The sequence below is a fragment of the Pseudopipra pipra genome, chromosome 8 (assembly GCF_036250125.1).
Source record: "Pseudopipra pipra isolate bDixPip1 chromosome 8, bDixPip1.hap1, whole genome shotgun sequence".
Lineage (NCBI taxonomy): Eukaryota > Metazoa > Chordata > Aves > Passeriformes > Pipridae > Pseudopipra > Pseudopipra pipra.
The window spans coordinates 30,872,501-30,884,590 of record NC_087556.1 but is presented as its reverse complement, the minus strand read 5'-3'; the positions used below and the strand labels follow the sequence as shown (position 1 = coordinate 30,884,590).

Here is a 12,090-nt window from a genome sequence, read left to right as displayed (position 1 = left end):
TCTTTTGTGCCCCTGGAGATGGGGAGCTGCTAATCACCATCCCTCCTGAACGGGAGCCAACAAGATTACCAGCCGGAACCGCTAATCTGTCTGCACGGTTCTCACTCCAGTGGCTGCTGGAGGGGATTCTGCTCCAGGAAGCACTTGGCTCACACTGCTGCTGCTCTGGAGACAGGGAATGTGCCCAGGCCCAGCAGTTTGGGGCCAAGAACAAACCCATGTCTCAAGTAACAGTGTTTTGTTAGGACAAGGTCAGTGAGGGTGTTGGAGTTGTTTTATAATGGGAAAGCAGAATCTTCTGATGAGATCTGATGTGATCTTCCCCACGGAGGTGGGTTATCATCAGTGCTGTAACTTCTGCCAAGGTGTCACTGTCCCTGTGAGTGTGTTCTGCTGTCCTGGCTCTGCTAAGCCATAGTGAGAAAACACCACCAGCAGCCTTGGGTGGAGAAACATGATTTTGAGTTGAGCTGAATTATCACAACAGACCCTGGGGGGCTTTAAAAGTTGTGTCCCCAGTCTGGCACTGGAGGGCATGGGTTAGTGGTGGCCTTGACAGTGCTGAGGGAATGGTTGGACTTGATGGACCTCGAGGACTTTTCCAGCCACAAAAATTCTGTGATTCTATTGCAGTGGGGTTCTTCTGAGACCAGGGAAAGCTTTGCAAGGCACCACCAGCTCTGGAGAGGGTGTGCAGAGGTGCCATCAGTTGCTGTCCTTTGTCTTGCTCTGTATCAAACTTGCTGAAAAAGACTGCAGCTTGCTTTTGGCTTGTCTGAGGGAATAGCATTTATCTTGGATTCCAAAGCAGAAGACATTGTCTGGCAAGGCCACCTGCCCTAGGAGGGTGCCAGGCTCAGTGACCCTGGGGAAACACTGCCAGCCCATTTCCCACGCACTTCTCCATCTCAGTGAATCTGGAGGGCTCATCCGCCTGCGTGAGGCGCCCTTTCTGACACAGTGAAGGCTCTGCAGCCTGAGACTGCAGGAGCAGAGCCCAGCTACCAGACAGGTTCATTTCCCTGAGCATGGAGCCTCTCAGAGCTGAGAGCTCTGCCAGAGGAAGGGCTGGGAACGCCTTCCCACAAAGCCTTTCAGCTGGTTGGTACAAAATCTGCACACACACAGCAGGGAGTTGTTCCTTCCTGGCGGGAGCATGGACTGATCCTGCCGTGTCCTCTGCTGCTGTGAACTGGAGAGATGGGAAAGAGGAACTGAGGGACTGAAAACTAAGTGTAAAAAGTATCTGTAACTCACAAAATGAGTCTTCTTTGAATGTCCCTTCTCCCTTTTTCCTTCTCCCTATACACTTCTCCCTTTCCCCCTTCCTTTCTTTTTTTTTTCCTTTTCCCTTCTCTCCCCACAGCCATCTCCCATCCCCAGGAAGGATAAGCTGACTCCCACACATGTATGAGGGGCACACTGCACTGGGCCCATAGCTGTTCCAGTTCCAGTGCTACTCAGAACCCCATGGGATAAAGGCAGCCTGAAGTATTTTCCCTTTGGATTGAGTTTTACACGCTGTCCTGTGTGAGAGGCTCAGCACAGAAACCCCTCCACTGCTCCCACTGCCTTACCTGGATGTTCAGTTCCTCACAAACTCCTCACCCCACCAGGGACAAGGTCGAGCTGACAGCCTTATATTGTTTTTGATTAGCAAATTCTGGAATTAGAAGCCATGCTCTATGATGCCCTGCAGCAAGAAGCTGGAGCCAAAATTTCCGAACTTCTTTCAGAAGAGGAGAAGGAGAAGCTGAAGAGCGCCGTGGAGCAATGGAAGCGGCAGGTGATGAGTGAGCTCCGGGAGAGGGATGCCCAAATCCTGCGGGAAAGGATGGAGCTCATTCAACACGCACAGCAGGTGGGCACAGGGGCAGGACATGGTGGGATCCAGGGTGGGATGGTCCCTGTGAGCACCAGCCTCTGCTCCTAGAGCTGTCCCACCACTGGCTGGTCCTGGGGCAGATGTTGGTTGGCCTTGGATAACCCTGCACACATCTTGGTTTTCCTGACCTCGTCACACACAGTGACATTCACTGAGGACTCACCTGCAGCTTAATACCCAATGTATTTTTGGTAGAAGCACAGCACATCCAATTTATATCCCCCAAACTAATGCATCTTCTGGGTACATCTGTTATTTGGTTGGTTAATAAATATTTTTTTATTTGAAATCTGACAGAGAATTAAAGAGCTAGAAGAAAGAATTGAAGGCCAAAAAAGACAAATAAAAGAGTTAGAGGAAAAGGTAAGGTCATGCAGCTGGGACAGCTGCTGTGTGTGCACATGACCATTATTCATTTCACCTGGGCTAAGGAAATGTCCTTAGAGAGCTCGTGTGTGCAGTGCAGAGAGAAAGTGGGAGAGCTCCAGGAAAGCAGTTTGCACTTGGATCAGTCCCTCTGGGAAGGACAGGTTGACTGCCTAAATTGAATCGTTCCTTCTGCTGTCCTTCAGTGAAGTCCATAACACAGGACTTGGCAGAGATGGGGGTCCATCCACCCTGGGATGGGAGAGAGCGAGGGTTGAGGTCAGCAGGTGCTCTGGGGAAGGAGCCAGGATCTTTGCTCCCTCTCTCCCATCTCCAGCATCTTCCCGTGCAGCTGCATGGACCAGCCTTTCCCATCAGGAATGAGGGGCCTCGCTCTTGTCCCCTCACCTGCAGCCACAGCCGTCACTGCCACCTCAGTTCCTGTCATCGGCCTTTCTCCAGTCAGAACTGATGTATTTGACCCCAAAATTGCCCTCAGCTGAACACACCCATTTCCAGTGACATGGCCATGGCACAGCTCGGTCAGGGCCAACAGGGCTGAGCTGGACTTGCACCTGAGACTGAACCCAAACCTCATCAGGGTTGGGTTTGGGGGGTTTTGAGGTGTCAGAAGAATTCAGATGATGTTTTCCCTGAGCCTGTGGCTGTGACTGGGCTGGATTCAGGAGGCAGGGGATGACTGTCACCAGTCCAAGGGACAAAGGGGCTCTGGTGAGCTGAGTCGAGCCCCGAGCCCTTGGACCCAACTTCACACTCCATATTTCCTCTCACCTGGGAGTTTTGTTGCACTCTGTCTGTAACCACAGCTTTATCTCAGCTAAACACACTGTAAACTCTTAATCTCTTTCTTCTCTTCCATTTTTTCCTCTCTTCCCTCCCCTTTTCAGTTTTTATTTTTGTTTTTATTTTTCTCTTTAGCTTTCATTCTTTGGTCATAGCCCTTCAGGCCACATGCACAAGGTAAGCCCTCGGGTCACCTCTGGTCTCTCCTCTTTTTCTCATAAAGCATCAGAGACCTTCCCTTGCTGTATTGGCAGGATTGGAGGGTCTCCTGGGCACCCCAGAGAACCTAAAAATGGAAATCTCCAAAGCCTTTAAAAACCATGAAATCTGGGCACCAGCAGAAAAAATCTTGTCAAATAGAATTTCCTTCTTTAGAGGGAAGGACAAGGAAAAGGAAAAATTCAGCAGGCTTAAAAGGGAAACAGGGAAAACAGCCATTCTATGCTTATTCGTGACTTCATGAGAGGTTGCTCCAGCTGATCCTTGCTGGAAATCCATGGAAGCCTCAGCCCCTCTCCTTGCATGGATGGGGTCTGACCTGCTCACAGCCAGGGAGCTTGTCCTACCTCCAAGACAGCAACCAGAGGGGTTTGGGGAGAACATGGCATTTATAAGGGTGTGTTCCTCCAAGCATCGTGCCACAGGGCCCTGGGTACTCCTTGAATCCCCCTTTTCCCAGTGTAAATAGGAGATAAGTTGCCCAACTTCTGTTTGTGCTGCCAGAAATGACCATGGCATAGATGGCATTGAGGAAAATGCTCCCCACGCAAATGGAATATAACACAAATCCTTTTTTATCAGTGCACAATTCAAGAGATAATTATAAATAGAACCTAACAGAAGTTTTGTGTGTGTTGTTTTTGCCCAGATGGGCTTTTCTTTGATCCATGTTTTTATATTTTGTTTCAGCCTACTGAGAGAGCTACAGCTGCTCCTGCTGTTATTCCCAGGAAGACAGCCCTGCTTCCTGAGACCGAAACAGAGACATTGCCCTTTCCACCCCCCCAGATCTCTCTCATACTTTGCTACTGGCAATGGAAGGTGCAATCCTTGTGACCCTTTCAGACTGGGGCTGGACCAGGGGGTGTGGAGATCCCTGCACAGGCCACATCCACACCACTGAAATCCCTGACGGAGCGTTTGGAAAAGGCAGAACTAAGCTGACAACGAAAGCCAAAAACTCTCCTCCTCCCTCTCCTACAGCCACAGGCTCCTTCCCCAAGTCCTGGCTCTGCTGCTTGAACTAACCTCCAGTGGAATCCTGGCTCTGCTGCTGGACACAGCTCTTGGCTCTGTCAGGAGCAACAGAACTAATTCAGATACACTGAATTATTTTGGTTCCCTGCTAAGCAGGTGGCAAATTGCTTCTGTGTAGAAGTGCCCGTGTCCTGTTTGTATGTCACACGTTTATATTTGTTATCCATAGTTCTTTAAAAATCTCTTTTGAAAGAAGACTTTAGGAAGAGTTCCAGAGGAGTAGCTTGTGACAAGATGAATAGGAGTGAAAATGAAGTGATTTGTTCCAAGGTATTTCTTTGTAACACAGGGTTTGTCCCGTGGTTTGTTGAATATCCCAAGAGCCCAGTTTTAGGGAAAATCATGAAGCTACATTCAGGAAATCAAGCTGTAATTTTTTTTTTGAGTTTTCAGAAAACCATGATGAGCAAAATGACACAATAATTTATAATTTGCTGTCCCTGAGTGATGATAAAAGGCTAAACACTGTCCCAGCAAAAAGTTCAACCTGGGAAAGAGTGAACTAAAACAATTATCCCTGATCCACATGTGCTGGGCTGGGGGAGGCAGCAAGAGGGAGCAGAAGATGTTGTCAGCTGGAAGATGATGTCAGCGGGAAAATGTCCTCACCTTGGGGAAAGGGAGCACAAATCCCACAGATCCCAAGCCCAGGAGGCTGGTGCAGGAACCAGAAGGGAAAAGGAATCCTCTAGAAAAACAGCTGAAGAGAGGAAATTGAGAAGAAATTCCAGACTGTCATAGACCACATGGGATCTGCAGCTGAGCACAGAAACCCGGGGCTGTGGGGCAAGGCCAGGAACAAGGTCCTGTTCACAGCCATGGCAAAGGTCCCATCCCTGGGAGCACAGGGCAGGAAGGAGACAGAGCTCCAGGCAGGTAAGACGGGCTGGAACCCCCTTATTCTGGGTTTCTGTGAGCTCTGGAACTCCCTCACCTGCTAGTCTCTCTCATTTGGGTTAAAATGCCTCAGATGATAACAGAGAAAACATTGAATTTGGTATTGAAATTACCAAAGTCCTTATTTAAACATCATTAATTTATCTCTATTTTACTTCTGTAATTTAGGTGTTGAATTTCAGTGTGATATAATCACAAATGCTGACTTTATGCTTTTAGATCGGTGGTGACTCAACACAAAATTACTGGGGGGTAATTAAATACAGTCAGATTTGTGCAGACAGCAAGCAGTTGAGCTGCTTTAAAAATACATGTTTTAAATGCAGGAGATGAAAATATTTTTCATTTTACATTGAAAAGACAAATAGCAACCAGAAAAGTGTTTAAATTCACAATTTCACTCACTTTTTTCCTGATTTGTGCTGGTAATGGGTTACTGGTAACCACAATGGGGACAGGGGCAGCGGCCACCCTTGCACTGTCTGAGGGTCCTGTTTTTAGGATTATTGAAGGATCCAGGGATGTTTGAGGGGAAACTGAACCTGGCTAGGCAGCTGACAGGTTTCAGAGCATGGTCCCAGTGCTCTGTGCCCTTTGGTGTCACACCAGTCCCCCAGGGGCTAGACTTTCCAGGGCAGTGAGGTCAGTGAGATCTGTGAATTCAGTAACCGAAAAAAGCCTTTAGTCCCTCAAAGGAGGAAAATAAAAATGCTTTGGCTTGTAATTAATTAGGGCTTTCTGAAATGTCTGTTGGACAACTTCTCAACAGGAAGTTAGATTTCAAGCAAATGTTTTCTTTATTAAGAATGTGTGTTTTAACAAGAACCACTGAAATCTCCCTGAAGTGAAGAAGTAGAAAGTCTTTTGGCCTTCTGGGCATGACCCTGTGACCTTTTTCTCAGGTGCCCAACCTATTCTCTGAGCAGATCCAACCCCAACCCCTCTGTGCCCACAGTCCTGCCCCAGCCAAGCCCCGCACGCACCAGCCTCGGGGCTTGGAGCAACATGGTCTATGGAAGGTGTCCCTGCCCAGGGCAGGGGGTGGAACTGGATGGGCTGTAAGGTCCCTTCCAACCCAAACTATTCTGGGATTCTCTGAAGTGTGGAATAGGAATCAAGGGTGGGTGTGCTCAGGGTGCTGGGGCAGTGTGGGACAGCAGTGTTCGAGGTGACACAGGCACAGAAGGCCAGGCAGGGCTCAAAGTGCCTTTGGCTGGTTTAGTTTGCAACTGCTTAACTTCTCAGCGTGCTTTTAATAATATTTTGATATAAGTATTTGTGCTTGTCTAGGTACAAAAATATTTGGGTTAGAATGATGCATAAATAGAAATATGAGCATTTGTATAAACACAGATACGTGCAGGCACTGAGAAAACTGCTTTATAAAAGCGTTATTTACGCACCAAATTTATGTATTCATTAGGCACCAACTTTTAATTCCACTACAATTTTAATCTCTCCTGTGGGTTGAAGGGAACAGCAGCTGGGGGGGGGCCAGGGTGTCCCCATGGCAGAGAACCCGTCAGCAGGGACCCCACTGGAGGGTGCTGCAGCCTAAGGAAACTGGGAATTGTGTGTCCTGCAGGATCATAAACTGCTGCTTTACAGGCTATTTTATTCTTCTAAGCAGTTCTAGGATATTATTTTATTTATTTTTAGTGTGTGTTTAAGTAATTTTGGAGACTCCCAGGGATGGGTAGCACTCGCCTATCTCCAAGTAAATAAGTTGTCAGTTACCTAAAAGAAATTTGTATAGGTATCAACTCTTACATTTATAGGAGAGGCTTGAGCATCCACATTTTTTTCCTTGATTATCTCAGTTTAATTAAAACCCCAACATTACTTATAACTCCATTCTATATTTGTTTATTCAAAGGAAATAACATCTGGGATGTGCTGGAGCCCAGATCTCCATCAGGAAAATCTGTGCTTGATGCACCAGCTTGTATTGTGTACTGGAATACTTTAGGAATTCAGCTGCACATGCCCAAGCACACATTCCATCAATCCTAAATGAACTCTGGGGGTTACATCCCAGCACTGATATATCCAACCCAAAGGCTTTCTGGCTCAGGGTGCAAACCCCTGAGCCCCTGCAGGTCATCGGAAGGAGACCTGTCCCTCGGGCTGGAATTACCCAGGACATGATGCTGTTGGGTTTCAGATGATAGTTTTCCCTGTTCCCTGTTTTTTGTTGCGTACGATCCCCTGTCCTTTTGCACCCCCTGGGCTGCCCCAGCCCAGCCACCGCTCTGTGAGACGTGGACACGGACCAGGCCATGCCCTTTACAGCTAAATGTGGTTATCAAATGTGATATTCTGTGTGTGCATGTGAGTGGGCCCACAGTGGGAGGGTGGAGAGCACAGAGCCTGGCCTCGAAAGTGTCTGTAGATGCTGCATCTGAGGGGAAGGAGTGTTTGCCCATCACTGCCACACAATATCTTCTGTAAATAAATTCCTTCTGATAAATGCACACAAAGTGCTGCCTCTTACCAACCTGGACTGACTGACACAGATAGAATTGGAAAGACCAAACTAGACCTTGTGCCCCCTCTTAAACACTCCCTCCCTGGAGAAGGGTCACACCTGAATGGGATCCATTTCGACTCGTGGCTGTAAAGGTTTCCTACTAGTAACAGAAGATGTTGCTATAATTACAGTTTAATTACTTCAATCTGAATTAAAGCATTGAAAATGTTAATATTAAATTATTATTTTCAATGTTTTCAGTGACAGAAGGATGGAAAGAAGAACATGGCAGGGGGTTGGAATGAGGTGATCTTTCAGGACCTTTCCAGCCCAAGCTAGTCTGTATTCCATGATTTTGACAACAGATAGCAGGTGCAGTGGGATGGGGGGCATTTCCCCAGTGGGAGCCCACAGAGCTCCAGGGGGGCCACCTCCTTCAGCACTGGTTCAGGCTCTGTCCATGTGAGCTTCTGTTTTGTAGATAATTCCTTTTCTTTAAATCACATTATATATTGATCTGTCGAACAATAATCAAATTGTTCTGTGTTCCTGGTGTACTCCAGCTGTCAGCAGAGGTTGGGGTTTTTTTGAGGTCAGCAGCACATCTTTCCAGAGAGGATCCACAGGGGAGATGAGGAGCTACTGGAGCTGAAATTCCCTGTAAGGCTTCATCAGCAACCCCTTGTGTGTGAGCTCCTGCATTCTGGAAGGGGCTGGAAATTACTTCCCTCACAGGAGCCCTAATGAGCTGCATCATTAGAATGCTAATTGGCAAATCTTTGCTGTGCAGGGTGACCCCAAACATCTTTGTTTAAAGTGAAGTGTAGGGGAAATTCAGGCCATCAAGGAGACTCCCACTGAGCAAAGGCATTCCTGGGAAGGCACAGAGGAATTGGCTCAAAAGCTTTTACTCCCTTTTACTGTGCTGTAAATCCTGTGGATTTCTTGTTCTCGGTGAAGAGCAAGATTGGGCTCAGCATTAATGAAGAGATTTCCAGTGGGTTAATAATTGTCAATTTATATAAAAGCTTAGAGTGTCTCCTTGCTTGGTGTTTCTGCTTCGCTGTCTCAGGGACTGCTCCAGACTGAAATGCACAGAAATGACAATGTCAGTCTGAATTTATGGATGAGACAGGATGAGATGGAGGCCCTGGGGCAGGAGGAACATTGCTGGTGCTGAAGGACAGCTAAGCCAGGTCTGAGGCAGGGCTGGAGCTCATCCCAGAGCTCTGGGCTGTGTAGAGCCTGCTCCTTTCTGGTTTGCCAAATCCCACAGGAAAACACTTTGTCACCGACTTGCTGGGGTTTTGGTTCTAAGCCAAATATCTGGTTTATTGCAGCAGGAACTTTTGGTTGTGCTTCCTGGGCAGGTTCAGAGAGGGCAGGACCTGGAACCAGCCTTTCTTTTATCCTCTCTATGACCAAGCAGCCCCATTCCTGTGTTGTTTTAGGGATGTCACACACAGCACAGAATCACAGACTGGTTTGGGTTGGAAAGGATCTTAAAGCTCATCTTGTTCCACCCCCTGCCATGGGCAGAGACACCTTCCACTAGACCAGATTGCTCCAAGCCCCATCCAACCTGGCCTTGAATGATTCACAGGGTATTCTTGTGTCTGTGGGAAGTAAAGAACAGCTTTTTCAGAGTGCAAACATCCTGCAAATTTGTGCCCAGCAGCAGCAATTTGGTGTCCTGTCTGCCTCCCCTCAAGACACCAGTGCCTTCCATCCTTAGCTTTCTCTTAGAAAGAAAACTCAGCCTAACTCTGTACAGAGCTGAGACTGGCAGGGTAAAAGCCTGGTCCTCAAAGCTGGTTTAAAGATAATCATTCATTTTATCCTTCATTCCCCAAGCAGAGCAGGTTCAATTCTCATCACATCTGAAGAGTTCTCCCCCTTAATTTAGGTCTTACTGAGTTCTCATAAATAATAAGGATATGTATTTTCGTAATGTAGCAAACTAGCCTGAAGAATTAATTAGCTGGAAAATCTATTATAAAGAGAGCTTAAAAAGCTTAAAAATTGCACTATGTTTGTAAATTCATGTGTTTGTGTACACCCCCCTATGTATTTATACAATTACATTTTCACGTGCACAGTGTTCATTTGCCAGACATGCAGAGGTCAAAGCCTTTGGGGAAGTTGTTATACTGATATGTAATGTCAAAGGAATTAGAAATGTATCTTTCTGAGCATCCTGTAGCAAAAGTTACCAGGAACCTTTTCTTGGCTCCTATCAGGAACCTCACCCTTTCACTTCTGATAAAGCCAAAATGCACAACAAAACAACTAAATTTTATCTGGAGGATCAAATTTTGGACAGAAATGCAAATTACCAGATTAAAAAAAATTTGTTATGAGTTCACAGTGCTGATGGTACAAATTTTTGTAAATTCATGGTCTTTATTCCTAAAGATTTCATACAATAGTTCTAGAAAAGTGGTGCAGCTGTTTGATAGTGTCATGTGGATCAGCATCAACTCGATCACCCTTATGGTCCCTTCCAACTTGAGACATTCCGTGGTTCTGTGATCTCCTGGATATTATCTGTCCTCTCCAGTGCTGATGTAAGATCATATATAGAAGCATAAAAAACTATTGTGAAGATTTTTGGTTGAGATATATTGGGAAGAGTCCCAAATCTGAAGATTTTTGGTTGGATAATTACATGAGAATAAGAAATATTTGACTTACTCTTGAGCATTATTAGTTATTGGGATTTTGTGTTGTCAGGTCTTAAACTTCTGTTTTTCTGAGTTTGGTCTGGTTTGATAAAGACACATAAAGGCAGGGTGGCTGCTGCCCAGCCCCACCCAAGTAACTGTGCCAAATCCTTCCAGTAAGTTACTAATTCCTGTGGAATGAAAAGGGACAGGTGGCAGAGGGACCATGTTCACCTGTGGTTCTCCTGGAGTCACTGTCCAAACGCAATAAAGTGTCAGACAGATGTTGTAGGTCAGACTGTGTCCGGGGGGGGGAAACCTTGCAGCAGCTAATCCTGCTGGGTAGGGATCTGGGGCTCCTGGGGTGCCAGCTGGGTGGCAGGGAGGGGACAGCCCAGCTGTGAGGTGGACTAGGAGCAGGACAGCTCCATCCTGACCACACTGGAGAGGTTCATGCACAGGTGGCCGTGTCTGCCACAAACCTGTGCTGTGTGTAGGGTTTGGGTGTCTCTGTGTTCCACTAAAATCAATTTTTCTTCATGGAGCAGCTCTTCAGTGCAGACAAGGAGGGGGCTGGGGTGCCCAGTGATGTGCCTGCACTTCCAGGTCAGCAAAAATCCCAGAGAAACCTCCCCCAGGAAAGGAGAACATGTCCAAGTAACTAAGACTATCCTGGTCTCATGCAGATCTGTAGAGGCAGACAGAGGAAATTCTGTTCTGTCAATGGCTTTCTGAAGACACATTGCCCCAGGGGGCACTTTCCTCCTTGTTATAAACAAGAATGTTATAAATAGCCCAGGGATACAGCAAATGGATGAGAGGAGTGTCAGGACGGCTGTCACGGACAGAGCAGCCCGCGTTGGCAGCGCTGGGATGTCGTGGAACTAAAGGGATTGTAAAATACTCACCCACCATCAAATCAAAGCCACTTTTCACCCTGTGCTGATTATACTGAGTGAGTGACTGTAGGATTCTGGGGGCTGTACATTTATAATGTACCAGATCTCTGAGAGTGTTAATTGCAGCTGTGTTTCCTAAACCCTCCATACTAAGGAAGGCAAGAGAAGGATGTTCCAGTGGGATTGAGCAGTGCCATCACCCAGAGGCCCGGGGTTCCTGCTGGGGAACACTCTTGTGTGCCTTTTCCCCAGGAGCAGGTAATGGGGAGGTCGAGGTGTTATCCTGCTTTAGTGCTGCATTTTCAGCTTGCCCGCGTGCCCGTCCTGCTGAACTGTCCTGTGCCAGAGCTGCAGCTCCTCCCTCCCTGTGCCCAGGGGTCTGTGACAGGAATAATGCTGGGGAGTGACCATTCTCGACAGGGTGTGATGCTTTATTATTTCTCAGAGCTGTTTCTTTATTTGTTTCCACTGCCCTTCAGAGCTGATGTGCAGAACAGGTGAACCAGGGGGTGGTTTATTCCCTTCTGTGTTGTGTAATTATGACTTCACGCTGTAGGGGAGACCTGGCCATGGATTTGGCATTGGAGCATATGTTTTGGAAGAGACCAGAAGTCATGAGAAAGGCAGTGGTTACAGCCTCAAGGCTGCCAGAGCTCAAAGAGCATTTGGACAACATTCTCAAGGACAGGGTGGGACTTTTGAGGTGTCCTGGGCAGGGCCAGGAGTTGGACTGGATGGTCCTTGTGAGTCCCTTCCAACTCAGGATATTCCATGATGCTGTGATTGTGTGACACCTGCATGTGAGCAGGTCTGGGCAGGGAGGGCTGCTGGAGGTGAGCCCGGAGAGGT

At 47.3% G+C, this 12,090-nt stretch overlaps 1 protein-coding gene across 32 annotated transcripts in view; it reads left to right on the top strand.

Annotated features, from left to right (window-relative positions):
• Positions 1-12,090, top strand: part of JAKMIP3 (Janus kinase and microtubule interacting protein 3) — a 69,775-nt gene that overhangs the window by 51,882 nt on the left and 5,803 nt on the right. For 15 of the 32 annotated variants that reach the window (XM_064663468.1, XM_064663465.1, XM_064663469.1 and 12 more), the window contains 4 exons: positions 1,658-1,861; positions 2,183-2,248; positions 3,191-3,232; positions 3,965-5,188. In XM_064663468.1, the coding sequence (XP_064519538.1) occupies positions 1,658-1,861; positions 2,183-2,248; positions 3,191-3,232; positions 3,965-4,111 (459 nt within the window). In that variant the 3' untranslated portion in view covers positions 4,112-5,188. Of the gene's footprint in view, positions 1-1,657; positions 1,862-2,182; positions 2,249-3,159; positions 3,233-3,964; positions 5,189-12,090 lie in introns of those variants that run through there. The other 17 variants (XM_064663475.1, XM_064663478.1, XM_064663492.1 and 14 more) reach the window with 5 other exon arrangements.